The following is a 14,557-nucleotide window of genomic DNA, read 5'->3' as shown; positions in this document are numbered from 1 at the left end:
CTTCATGCTGCTACAACGTGGTATACAGTACCAAAACAGCAGAGAAGTTTAGCATCGCGCTCCAACGCTCTTAGTAGTTGTGTAAATTGACCAACCATTGCTGTTTACTTTGTGCTTTGATGAATCTACCTTTAAGGCATTGTGTCCCATTATTCTCACATAGTAAACTAAACCAACACAAATTAATGCTTAACAACACACGTATTGATCACGAACAGACCCTTTATAATCCATTAGCTTAGCATTTATAAGCAATGCAGGCATTACAAAGCGTAACCAATCCGTTACTCACAATAAGAAAGTGAAAAGCATGAAAGTGTGATTTCACAATGTCTCCACCCAGCCTCCACTTTTTAATAAAAACATCCTTTTTAAACCCACCATATATATTGTGACAGATCTCTGTGGCTAACTGGTTTTTACTGGATTCTACTGGACTTAACTAGATTTAGTTTGGCCTCCTCCAGTCTGTATTTAACTGGTCTTGATTGCCCTCCTAAACCCTTGCCATCCTCCTCTTCTTCTTTCTTTCTTCTTCTTCCCCCTGCCAACATTAGATTCAGCTATCCCTGCTACAGGCTTTTAAGCTGTGTAATTCAGCTGTGGGAATTGGGAGGTCTCTGTCCAATGGTAGGCCTACTGTATTTACAATACTTGAGTCATTTGCAAACTTAAATCAGATTCTGATTGGGGTGATGCATAGCCAGTCAGGCTTCCCCAGTTGTAAGCAAATAGTTTCACATTTTCTAGGAAGTTTTGTTTGTAGTGTGCTTGGTGAACTTGATTCTTGGATTTCAGGATTTCTCTAAATGGAAACAACCTTATTTAAACCATTCATTTTCCCATATTAGAACATATTTACACATAACCAAACATATATAGATATATACAGGTGCCAAAATAAAGGAAACATCAACTTTAAGTGTCTTAATAGGGCGTTGGGTCACCACAAGCTGCCAAAAAAAGCTTTAATGTGCCTTGGCATAGCCTTTACAAGTGTCTGGAACCTATAAACTAGGGATGTGACACCATTCTTCTACGAGAAATTCCATCATCATTTGGTGTTTTGTTGATGGTGGTGGAAAACACTGTCTCAGGCACTGCTCCAGAATCTCCCATAAGTGTTCAATTGTGTTGAGATCTGGTGACTTAGACGGCCATGGCATATGGTTTACATCGTTTTCATGCTCATCAAACCATTCAGTGACCACTCGTGCCCTGTGGATGGGGGCATTGTCATCCTGGAAGAGACCACTCCCACCAGGATAGAAATTATTCACCATGGGTTGAAGGTGATCACTCAGAATGGCTGTGTATTTATTGGTGTTTACCTTGCCCTCTAAGGGGTTGAGTGGACCTTAACCATGCCAGGAGAATGCACCCCACACCATAACAGTGCCACCAGAACCCTCATTTACTCAAGCGTTTCCTTTATTTTGGCAGTTACCTGTAGATATAGAGCAAAAACTTGCAGATATGTGGTACTCTCTTGCTGAAAAAATGTGGTACTCTCTTGCTGATTGTCTTTTACGTATCCTGCTGGCAGAGCGATATCCATTCACACCCTCATTGTGTGTGTGTGTTTGTGTGTGTGCCATTACAAAAAATTATTTGTTGTGGCAAACTTCCCGCAAGTTTGTGGCAAATTTGTTGCAAACTAAATAGTGTGCTACAAAATTTTGCCAGAATTTTGCAAATGTTTGCCACTAGTGGTGAATTTACGGCAAACCTCTGTCAACAATAATACAGTTGAAGTCGGAAGTTTACATACACTTAGGTTGGAGTCATTAAAACTCGTTTTTCAACCACTCCACAAATTTCTTGTTAACAAACTATAGTTTTGGCAAGTCGGTTAGGACATCTACTTTGTGCATGACACAAGTAATTTTTCCAACAATTGTTTACAGACAGATTATTTCACTTATAATTCACTGTATCACAATTCCAGTGGGTCAGAAGTTTACATACACTAAGTTGACTGTGCCTTTAAACAGCTTGGAAAATCCCAGAAAATGATGTCATGTTTTTAGAAGCTTCTGATAGGCTAATTGACATCATTTGAGTCAATTGGAGGTGTATCTGTGGATGTATTTCAAGGCCTACCTTCAAACTCAGTGCCTCTTTGCTTGACATCATGGTAAGATCAAAAGAAATCAGCCAAGACCTCAGAAAACGAATTATAAACATCCACAAGTCTGGTTTATCCTTGGGAGCAATTTCCAAACGCCTGAATGTACCACGTTCATCTGTACAAACAATAGTACCCAAGTATAAACACCATGGGACCACGCAGCCGTCATACCGCTCAGGAAGCAGAGATGAACGTACTATGGTGCGAAAAGTGCAAATCAATCCCAGAACAACAGCAAAGGACCTTGTGAAGATGCTGGTCCTATATTGACATAACCTGAAAGGCCGCTCAGTAAGGAAGAAGCCACTGCTCATAAACCACCATAAAAATAGCCATACTACGGTTTGCAACTGCACATGGGGACAAAGATCGTACTTTTTGGAGAAATGTCCTCTGGTCTGATGAAACAAAAATTGAACTGTTTGGCCATAATGACCATCGTTATGTTTGGAGGAAAAAGCAGAAGAACACCATCCCAACCGTGAAGCACGTTGGTGGCAGCATCATGCTGTGGAGGTGCTTTCCTGCAGGAGGGACTGGTGCACTTCACAAAATAGATGGCTTCATGAGGAAGGAATATTATGTGGATATATTGAAGCAACATCTCAAGACATCAGTCAGGAAGTTAAAGCTTGGTCGCAAATGGGTCTTCCAAATGGACAATGACCCCAAGTTGTGGCAAAATGGCTTAAGGACAACAAGGTAAAGGTATTGGAGTGGCCATCACAAAGCCCTGACCTCAATCCTATAGAAAATGTGTGGGCAGAACTGAAAAAGCGTGTGCGAGCAAGGAAGCCTACAAACCTGACTCAGTTACACCAGCTCTGTCAGGAGGAATGGGCCAAAATTCACCCAACTTATTGTGGGAAGCTTGTGGAAGGCTACCTGAAACGTTTGACCCAAGTTAAACAATTTAAAGGCAATGCTACCAAATACTAATTGAGTGTATGTAAACTTCTGACCTACTGGGAATGTGATGAAAGAAATAAAAGCTGAAATAAATCATTCTCTCTACTATTATTTTGACATTTCACATTCTTAAAATAAAGTGGTGATCCTAACTGACCTAAGACAGGGAATTTATACTAGGATTAAATGTCAGGAATTGTGAAAAACTGAGTTTAAATGTATTTGGCTAAGGTGTATGCAAACTTCCGACTTCAACTCTATATATTGCCACTAGTCGCAAACAGTTCACCAGATTTTATTTTATGGCAGACAATTCTCTCAAGATTCAATTTGAATTTGTGGCAAACCTGTGGCAACAAGTTCCAAGACCAGTAAACGTTGATGACCAATCAGGGGGATTAGAAACGTCTGTTGAAAAATGAAATCCAAGCTATCTAGCTAGCTACCTACCAAAGTTTTCCGGTGAGTGTCTAACTTATTAATTAAACGTCCTAATAAACTTTAACATATTATTAGCTAAATGATGCCTAGTTAGCAATGTAAAGTTTTATGGGATAGAGTGAAACACATTTTGTTGATATCAGTTTCAATCTGCCAGCGCCACTGACTGGCTAGCTCTTAGCTAGCTAGTGTGGAACCCCGTATTATCGGCATATTCAACAGCGTTTAAAAAATACATTACCTTCAACAGTGTTATCTTGTGATCAAGCCATCAATGTTATGTGATTATTGGTGTCGTAGAAATGTTAGCTAACGGGTTAGCAATTAACAAGTTTGACATTTCAGTGGAAATACTACTATTATCAGCTTTTTGATAAGCGGTTTAGCAAAAAAATAAGTCCCGTATTATCGGCATACGGCCCCCAGTTATTGGCCACCTTACTATTCTGTTCAATTACAAGCTATTGTGGTCCTCTGTAGCTCAGCTGGTAGAGCACGGCGCTTGTAACGCCAAGGTAGTGGGTTCGATCCCCGGGACCACCCATACACAAAAATTTATGCACGCATGACTGTAAGTCGCTTTGGATAAAAGCGTCTGCTAAATGGCATATTATTATTATTATAAGATATATCAGTTTAATTTAGTTCAAAAAAGAGACACCAACCACGTAACCGAAGTGTTTACTAGATAGTTGACTAGTTGGCTAGCCTTCCGGTAAAAAATAATGACTGGCCTGTCAACTTTTCATTGCGTAGCCCGGTGCGCCCTCCTGTGGACTGTGGAAAATTGTTCTTCACCAACATATTCAGTGTTGTAACCAAATAATGTCTCATCATTTGTTTTACAGATTCATCTTATGTTTTGAGAAAGTAGATAACAGTTGAATTCTAAAATATGAGTATTAATAATTTACATCAAATAAAACTTTAATTTCAGTTATGTGCATTGACATAAACAATGAAAACACTGTTGGAGTTTGTGTTGCAGAGATGCACTTGGAAAGTAAAGGAAGAAATACACAAGAGTGGTTCAATAAATATATATTATATTTTAGACATTTATTTTTTTGTACAAATAAATAATTGAATATGAACACAAACAAAACAATTAAATCTCGACCTCCATCCCTATATTGTCACAAAAATCACAATAATAATCCAGCTCCACCGCTACCTCTGGATCCCACTGCACACACCTGCAGTGGAACCAGTGCTGACAGAAGTCACAGCACAACCATGGCACCTCGGATCTACACTCCTGAGAGGAGCTTGCAGGCGGATCATGCTCAAATTGCAGGGGGCAGGGACACCAGACGAGGCTGCTATGGTGGTGTGACCAGGGGAGACTGAGGAGGCAGTTGGTGGTGACAGACAGGGTGGGTGGTGTGCATCGTGGTGGTGGTGGACAAAACCGCCGACGATGGCTTGGAGGAGCTGGTGTTTGTAATGGTGGGTTGAGGGGCCGACGATGGTGTGGCCGGGAGAGTAGGCACGTGGCCTTCTGCAGCTGGGGACTCTGGCGGCTCCTACAGGTGTTGCACCCTGGGAGGCACTGGCAGTGGTGATACAGCTGTCAGGAGTGGTTCCAGCAGGGGGTCCTGCAGAGGCAATGGCGTCAATGGTCTCATCCATGGCAGCCCTCTCCTGTGCTCTCTGTGTTCTGAGGGCTGCCCGACGCTCTTTCTCCTCTGCCTCTGCCCTCTCCTTCTCACCCCTCTCCTGCCACTGGTGCGTGTATTCCTCCCCGGTGCGGCATGTGACGACCACAGGGAGTCTTCTGTATCGGTCCAGCCGATACTTCAGGACAGTAAGGATGTGCCCCAGGTCCTTCGCTATCAGCCCACCCTCTATTAGGGGGTGCTCTTCTAGAGCTAGGCCTGGGACTGGAGCAGGGACTGGGACTGGAGATGGGGCTGAGGGTCCTCCTGTGGTCGCTGGGGAGGAGGCACTGATGGATGGCACAGTGCTGCTGGTTCCAGGAGAGGCGGTGGTGGGACTCGGTAGGGACCGAGACAACATTAAACGGGACTCTTCAATGGCTGAAGGGTCAAAAAGGGAAGAGGCCACACTTCTTAAACCCTTCCACCACATAGTGCATGTCCTTGCATCGCTGGTACGGGTAGCGGAATACTCTGGCAAATTCTGATTTGTTTACCATAGGAGTGGTCAAAATGGCTAAGGTCTCCAGCTACCTTGGAGAACTCAGCCTTTAAAGCGCCAAAGTATGCCACGTCCAGCGGCTGCAGGACATGGGTGCAGTGTGGTGGAAGACAAAGAAGTATAACCCCTTACCTTAGTGCCGCCGCGAGCACCTCCAGGTCCATGTGGCTCTTGTGCCCATCGGAGAGGAGAAGGAGAGGGCGCTCCTTCACTGCATGCTTAATGAAGTGCAGAAACCACTTCCTGAACAGGTCCCCGTCAATGTAGCCACTGCTAGCCAAGGCTTGGGGGGGGGCCTCCCAGTGTGTAGTGGCCACCGGGGAAACACTTGGGGTAGATGATAAACGGGGGGGTGGGGGGGACGTCCTCCCCAGCTGCGTTGAAGCAGGCCAGCACTGTGATGTGCTCCTTGGTCCAGGAGCCTGCTGGTACACGTGTTTTGCGCCCCGGGGAGCCAGCACTTTGTGCCTGCTCTGGTCGCTACGAAACCCAGACTTATCGCAGTTATAGATATGTCTGGGTTTCTCCCTCAACCCACTCTCCTCCAAGTGCTTCTCATAAGAAGTGAAGAACGTGTCCATCGTCGGACGTGTGGCACACTCAGCACTCCCCCTGTCCAGGGTGTCCGGCCTCCTCATGCTCTGAACATTTCCCACCACCTCTTCCCCAGTGGTGGGATTGTTTCCCCTGGGTGCCGAAACCTACAATAGAATAGAATATATAATTGTCCATCCAGGATGAAAATGTTTGTTTTGGCATCACCATACACATCCACATTTACATCACACACATTGAGAACAGTCAGTCCATCAATCTACATACATAGAACACCAAATACCTGCTTATTTTGTCGGCGTATTTCATCAGCCTCTGTCTGGTGAAGGGGAACCCATGGCTGGTGCAGTAGATACAGTACTGCACCAGATAATTTTCATCTTCTGGTGCAAGCAATGTGGGTGGTCCACTGCGACAACCATGGGTCACCCGGCCGCTCAGCCTGTCCGCCAGGGTCTGCCGAGGTACACCATGCACCTTGGTAGATAAGAAAATAAAACTTACTAGCAGATAAAATTAACATACACATGGTAATCTCCTAAAAACAAAAGATGCCTAACCTTGGCAGCCTGGCGGATAGCCATCCCTGCCCCGCAGTCCTCCATGGCATGGAACATGTCCACCTCACTCCACTGCTTCCTCTTGACTTTCTCCATGCTGTGGTGTTAATACATGTAGCTAAATAACATGGCATACTATACACATTTTAGAAAGATTACTCAATCTGAATATGTATAAACATTTACATTTCAGAGCTAATGCATTGAAAGGTGATGAAAGTTTTCACAATAACTGAAAGTGTACCCACGTTTTTTGTTTGATGTTATCTGTAATGAAAATTAGTGTCCCAATTAGTTTAATATTGACGCATACATTGTACAATTTGACTAAATACTGCCTCTATGTAGCTGTTGTAAGATTAAACATAACCAACAGTGATAGGTGTCAAAAAGTTCATGGTTCAAAGTTCCAAATACATTTTTGCAGATTGTGCAAAACGCCTCTGTCACGATCGTTGATGAACGGGTCAGACCAAGGCGCAGCGTGAAATGCATCCATGTTTATTGTACTGAATAAACATACAAAACAACAAAAGGCAACACGACGTCGGAAGGCTAATCACTAACAAGCCCAAACTCACCGAACACAAACAAGATCCCACAACACAGGCAGGAAAACTGGCTGCCTAAGTATGATCCCCAATCAGAGACAACGAGCGACAGCTGCCTCTGATTGGGAATCACACCCGGCCAACCATAAACATAGAAACATAGAATACCACATATAGAAAAAGCACAACAAGGAATATACACACCCTGACTCAACATATAAGCGTCCCCTGAGTCAGGGCGTGACAGCCTCCGTCAGAGGACTCCAATTTTGATACGATAAAGCTTGACAAGATTCCGCTGTTTTCGTGATATGTATTATCTAACGCTTACAATTTCTTTCCTTTTTGCTGTCTTAGCAGTTCTATCAACATTTAGCAACTAAGCTAGTAACATTAGAAAATCTGTTAGCTATATTTCAGAGGTAAAAAGTTGGATATTAAATGATGTGTGGTCTGTCGTGCAGTCGAATTTTACAATATGCAGCGTGTTCCACAAAATGTGTACATATATAACTTTTTTGAAAACGATCAAAACCTAACTTAACTTACACAAATTGCACTGAAAATCAGTGATCAGCTAGGTAGAAGGGTGTCGTTAGTCGCAAAACTTACCGTTCTTTTCCAATCCATTTAAATGTTGAGCTCGAGGTGATTTAGTCCTCCAACCGCTAGAGAGTGTCCGAAGTTAGGGAGTGTCCGATGTTGGGGGAAAATTAGCTAACGTTAGCTATCATACTATTGCACAATTAATGTGATAGGTAGCTAGCTAACTAATTATTTGCCTAAACACTTATATTTTTATGTGAATACGTTGCTGTCTTAATACCAATATGCATGTCAATATGCTAGTGTCAGTTCAGTAGAATGTTAGCTAGCACAACAGCTAAGGTAGCAACAATATGAGTTGATTTGACATCAAAGCAAAACTTTTGCAGATGGATACCCTTTCCCCACCCGTGGTGTTGAAAGAGGCTGGGAGGAGGATGCATCAACACCCTGGAAATATGTTTGTGGAGCAATCACTCATAACACTTTTTTTGAGTGATAAATTAGTGTATTGTCTTTGAGATTGATAAGGTAAGCAAATGCATGTATTCTCAAATGCAGCTCATACATTCATTCTTTGTAACAATTAGATATTTCATCACTTTAAACTAGTAGTAGCAAGCTCAATACAGATTGAGGCCTTCAATCAAACTGAGGACAGAGAAATGTGTGTGCACCAGACAGGTCAAGGCTTCTTGGATGCATGGCTTTGAGATCTAAGTTACACTCAAAAAAATGCTGGGTTGCAGGCATTGAGTCAATAGTTGGGTTGTTTTCTGTAAAAACAGCAGGGTTGGGTTGTTGGTGCTGGGTTATTAAGGTTGTGTTATGGCAGTGCTGATTTTAACATGTAAAACTTGGTGGGGCAAACTCAATGCCTGCAAAGCCACTACATAACACGAAACAATACATTATGAATATTTAACCCAGCCAGTGGGTAAATTTTTTGTGTGCTGTCACCTAAGACACCTAAGTGTGTCAGTGAATGTGAATATCTATTTGATTTGCTCTGGCACTGTCTGATAGACACATCTGTGTTAATAACACTAAAGATAGTGTCACACGCATGCTTTGTTTTTATCAGATTGCAATCTGAGTGTACACATCAAATTCAGCTGAGGCTCTAGTCAATATGTTTGGACTGTTTGGTTCATGAAATAATATAAATACATGTTAAGATTTCAGAAGATAGGATTGATTATGAAATCTTATAAAAAATAACCTATACTTTGTTTCAATGTGCTATTTAAAAAAACCTATACATTGTGGACAATTCTCTGATGTGATATATGTTCTGAAATGCAGGTGATACAACTCAACATTGTATCTTGATTGTGTGTAGGAAAGGGGTGGGGTGGGATAGTAGGGAAGGCAAAAATATAGAAGCAAAATTAAAATTAGGATTACACTGAAAATAACCCAAAGATTATAAATTACCCAGCTGATGGGTCAAACCCCAAACCAGCAATATAGTCTAATTTACCCAGAAGCTGGGTCAAGCGCTCAACCCAAGGTGCTAGGTTAGAAGCACAACCCAACCCCACTGGGTTGAGTTGACCCAATGTTGTGTTTGGCCAATATTGACCCAGCATTGGCTTGTTGAAATGACCCAAATTGGGTTATTTTTAACCCAGCATTTTTTTGTGCAACAAATTTATTTTGGGAAAATAATATGAATTGCCATATTAGGCATAACTCAATTTCTAACTTTTTTGAGATGCCAAAATAAAAAAAAATTCAGTAATTTTTTTCAGTATCATAGTTTAGTTTGTTTTGTGTTTTCTGATTGTTTCAGTGCATGCATTCAACAAGCTTTGGACTAAGGAATTCCACAGAGCCGCCATCTCCAAAGTTCACTCAAAAAGGCAATAGTTCTGAACTGGGTTTGATTTAGTTTTAGTTTTAATTATTTACATTTTGTGAAATTATCTTTTAAACTTCCTTTGGTTTAAATCTATTGCTCATTATTCACTTGGCTCATGTAAATAATTCTGTAGTTGCCCCTTTAAACATCCTAAGGTCAATATCCCCATACTGTTCACATTTCTCTCATGTAAATGTTGTAGCTACATAAAATATTAAATAAACAATTTATTTGGTAAATATCCAGTCCTTGCTCTTTTCTTCATTACCATGCTGATGATTTCAAGTTGTATTGGATTTATTGTTAAGACATTGAATACTGTCACGCCCTGGCTCTGGGGACTCTAGTATGTTGAGCCAGGGTGTGAGTTTTCAGTTGTTGTTCGTTTTAGTTTAGTATTTCTATGTTGGCCAGTGTGGTTCTCAATCAGAGGCAACGTGTATCAGCTGTTGCTTGTTGTCTCTGATTGGGGACCATACTTAAGCAGCCAGTTTTCCCACAGTGTTTGTGGGATCTTGTTCCTGTTAGGTTTGTGTTTTTGCACCTTTGGACGTCACGTATCGTTTTTGTTATTTTGTTCGTGTCTCACTAAATAAAGCATGTTCGCAAATAACGCTGCGCATTGGTCCTCTGTTCCCGACAAACGGGACAGAAGATCCCACCAAAACTGGACCAAGCAGCGTGTCCAGGAGCCATCGCCAGGGGAATCTCTAGCGGATCTCCTTTGCAACCTCGACTGGGCCAAGCCAAGTGAAGAGCAGAGAGGTTGGACTTTGGAGCAGTGGAGTAAGAGTCTCGACTGGGCCAAGCCAAGTGAAGAGCAGAGAGGTTGGACTTTGGAGCAGTGGGGTGAGAGTCTGGCGAGAGATATGGAGGCCTGGTCGACGGGGAGGAGAGACACCCAGACATTTTTTAGGGGGGGGCTCATGCCGTGGACGACGGGGCAGCAGGAGGCCGCGAAAAGAGCCGTCCAGCGGGTTGGCAGAGGAGGCCGCCAGGTTAAGGGGGCCACTGGTCACAAAGGGGAAGGAAAGTGTAGAGGCACGGCGAGAGGTACTGGGGTGTGTTACCAGTCCGGTCCAGCCCGTTCCTGATCCCCGCGTAGGGCCAGTGGTGTGTGTCCCCAGTACGGTCCGGCCTGTTCCTGTCCCTCGCATCGAGCCTGTGGTGCGCGTCGCCAGCCCGGTCCGGCCTGTTCCTGCTCCCCGCATCGAGCCTGTGGTGCGCTTCGCCCGCCCGGTCCGGCCCGTTCCTGCTCCCCGCACCAAGTCAGTGGTGCGCTTCGTCAGCCCGGTCCGGCCCGCTCCTGCTCCCCGCACCAAGTCAGTGGTGCGCTTTGTCAGCCCGGTCCGGCCCGCTCCTGCTCCCCGCACCAAGTCAGTGGTGCGCCCGTCAACCGGTCCGGCCCGTTCCTGCTCCCCGCACCAAGTCAGTGGTGCGCCCGTCAGCCCGGTCCGCCCGCTCCTGCTCCCGCACCAAGTCAGGGGTGCGTTTCCGTCAGCCCGGCTCGGCCCGTTCCTGCTCCCCACACCAAGCCAGTGGTGTGCGTCGTCAGTCCGGCACAGCCCGTGCCTTTTCCACCGGTGCCTGGTTCGGCACGGGTCAGCTGCTTCACGCCGGAGCTAGAGCAATCCGCTCCACCAGTGTGCAGTCCAGCTCCGGTCAGCAGGGCCAGACCGGACCAGGGGTACTTTGGGGGGTTAGAGAGGGAGTGGGGATCATGCCCGGAGCCGGATCCGCCGCCAAGGCGGAGTGCCCACCCGGTCCCTCCCCTGTGGTGTTTGGTTGGCGCGGTCGGAGTCTGCGCCTTTGGGGGGGGGTACTGTCACGCCCTGGCTCTGGGGACTCTAGTATGTTGAGCCAGGGTGTGAGTTTTCAGTTGTTGTTCGTTCTAGTTTAGTATTTCTATGTTGGCCAGTGTGGTTCTCAATCAGAGGCAACGTGTATCAGCTGTTGCTTGTTGTCTCTGATTGGGAACCATACTTAAGCAAGCAATTTTCCCACAGTGTTTGTGGGATCTTGTTCCTGTTAGGTTTGTGTTTTTGCACCTTTGGACGTCACGTATCGTTTTTGTTATTTTGTTCGTGTCTCACTAAATAAAGCATGTTCGCAAATAACGCTGCGCATTGGTCCTCTGTTCCCGACAAACGTGACAAATACTTGTTTAGCATATTTACTAAATTTAATGTTTTAGTTTTTTTTCTCTGAAAAGTAAGTTCATTTAAAGTTATGTGATTTGGTTTATTTAGATACAACATTTCAATGTTGTTAACATACAGTAACCAAAAACCTGATCTAATTTGCATATTCATACTGATTTTGCAGCAAACAGAATGCCAAAAGTTTCCCAGAAGTTAACAAGTTGCCACAAATTGACCGCAACAGTTTTCCAAAAAAGGATTTTGCATGTGAAAATATGAGCTTGTCGCAAAATTGCGACAAATTGGCCAAAGGTTTGCCACAACTGTTTGCCAGAAGCCTGTTTTTGCATAAGGGTGTCTATGGGTGGGGACTCCTCTCCAGGGTAGCAGAGATGGCACTCTCCCAAAGGCACAGGAAGCCAGAGGAAGGGGGGGGTGGTAATTTACCACATTGAGAAAGGCTCTGGAACGTGAGAAAATCCAGCTCTGTATGTGTGTGTTTGTGCGAGAGAGAGGGAGGACGAGAGAGAAGAGAGTGAGAGAGTGAGAGAGGCTGGGAACTGAAGACCAGAAGAGGACAGCAGCCTTAGCAGGGTCAGGTTTTACCAACGTAACAAAGGACCGTAGGACACCAGGCAAGCTCTATATAGAAAACGGAGAGAGAGAGATACAGTAGATGGGGAAAGAGGAAACGGAGAGAGAGTGAAAGAGAAAGCGGCAAAGAGATAGGGAAGGAAAAAGAGAGTGAAAGTTTGTGAGTTAAAATTGGAGGGAGAAAGAGAGATAAACCAGAGAAAAGGAGGGTGAGGATAATTTAAGGAGCAAGTCGGTTTTGAGAAAGCGAGTGTTGTTGAACCAGCAGCCTGCGACGGACAAACCATGTCGGGAACATATTCCTGCCTCTGAGTAGACTGTGTTTTCCTCTTTCTGAGGTGTGTGTGTGAGTGTGGGCGTGTGTGCATGTTTGTTTGTGTGTGTCCATTTGTGTGTCCGTGTCTGTTAGTGATGGGGGACAATCTCAATGTATTTCTCCCTTCATCCACAAGAGGAGTGTATTCACCTTTCTCTGAGTAAAAGTGAGTATGTGCCCTATTTTAACAGTGTGTGTGTGTGTGTGTGTGTGTGTGTGTGTGCGTGCGTGCGCCCTCTCTCCTCAGGACAACCTGAGTGTGTTCCTGCGTGGCTGTGAGGAGCTAGGACTGAAGGGCTCTCAGCTGTTTGACCCCGGGGACCTGCAGGACACCTCGACACGCCCCAACGTCAAGTAAGACATCACAGACACACTTGCTTCCCTGACTGGCTGGATGGCTGAAAGGCTGGCTGGTTGACTGTCTGGCCGGCTCACTGTCGTAGGTCAATAGGGTGGTTGGACAGTTGTTCTGTCTGTCTTTCTGTGTCTGTCAGCCTGTATGTCTTTGTATTTCCATCCATGTGTTTTATCTGTTTCCATCCATTTGTGCATTTGCTTGTCTTTCTACATCTCTATGTCTCTGTTATGTCAACAGTACAGGAATTAGTGTCAAAGCAAAGAAATGTGACTCTCCTGTATGCAACATCACATGACAGGAGATTGTGACGTTGTAGCTGTTGCTAGGTGAGTGGGTGTTGCCCTCCAACTGTCCTCGTGCCAGGGCTACTCTGTCAGTCAGTAAATAAAGAGAGAGAGAGAGAGCGAGCGAGGGAAAGAAAGATCGGGAAGGAGAGAGAGAAGAAGAGAGGTAGAGAGAGAGGTTCTTCACTTTGTGACAGGACAATGTCAAACTTAGCAGGTCTCGGTGGTGGCTTGACTGGTCCTGTCATGACATATGATTCCATGAATAGTTCATGTGTGGGCTAATGGAATATTATTAGCTTTACTCTCACACTAGGCACACAGTGTGTGTGTGTGTGTGTGTGTGTGTGTGTGTGTGTGTGTGTGTGTGTGTGTGTGTGTGTGTGTGTGTGTGCGCGCATGTGTGCGTGCGTGCATGAAGGTGTTTTTGTGTACGTGTGCGTATGTGTGTGTGTCCACCCTGTCACTGATGCCTATGCATTTGTTCGGCTCCGATCCAAGTTCATTGCATTTGAATTGACCCTGTTCTAATTTTGATGGCTATGCATCCTTGCATTGACTTATATGCCCTTGTTACTGTCCCTTAGATTTTGTGTGCAGCTCTACCCTTTTCTCCTGCTACTCTGCCCAGTGTTCAGACAGGTGTTTTCTTATCTAGAAAGCAGATTTGGACGGGGGTGCATAAAGAGACACCACTCTGCACAATGAGCTAAGGCCTGAAATATGTCCTCTGTACCATCTGCTAATGGAAACAGATCGATTTCCAAGAAAAGTGACAGGGGAGAGAGTGAAAGAGGGGAGAGAGAGAGAAAGAGAGAGAGAGAGAGAGAGAGAGAGAGGGAGAGAGCGAGAGAGAGAGAGAGAGAGAGAGAGAGAGAGAGTAACAGCAAGAGAGAGTGAGAGAGGGAAAAAGAGCGAGGGAGGGAGGGAGTAAAGGTGATATCACATGCAGTGATCTATTACCTAGTGGAATCTGTATTGCCTTCTTTCTCAGGCAGGCTTTAGATGTGGTTATGTAAGTAAGCAAGGTAGCGTGGTAGAGAAAACAGACCTGTCTCTCTGTTCATTTAGTCAAGCGAGAGGAGAGGAGGGAGGAGAGAAAGAGGGGAGGAAGGTGAAATGACACAGGGACCTTCTGTTGGAGGAG

The 14,557-nt window shown here is 44.7% G+C and overlaps 1 protein-coding gene across 10 annotated transcripts in view; it reads left to right on the top strand.

Annotated features, from left to right (window-relative positions):
• Positions 1-14,557, top strand: part of LOC121535283 (LIM and calponin homology domains-containing protein 1) — a 146,052-nt gene that overhangs the window by 68,297 nt on the left and 63,198 nt on the right. For all 10 annotated transcript variants that reach the window (XM_041842260.1, XM_041842254.1, XM_041842246.1 and 7 more), the window contains exon 4: positions 13,016-13,122. In XM_041842260.1, the coding sequence (XP_041698194.1) occupies positions 13,016-13,122 (107 nt within the window). The remainder of the gene's footprint in view (positions 1-13,015; positions 13,123-14,557) is intronic.

Source organism: Coregonus clupeaformis, chromosome 2 (assembly GCF_020615455.1).
Source record: "Coregonus clupeaformis isolate EN_2021a chromosome 2, ASM2061545v1, whole genome shotgun sequence".
Classification (NCBI taxonomy): domain Eukaryota; kingdom Metazoa; phylum Chordata; class Actinopteri; order Salmoniformes; family Salmonidae; genus Coregonus; species Coregonus clupeaformis.
Note: the sequence above shows the minus strand (reverse complement) of the source record. Positions and strands in the feature narration are given on the sequence as shown.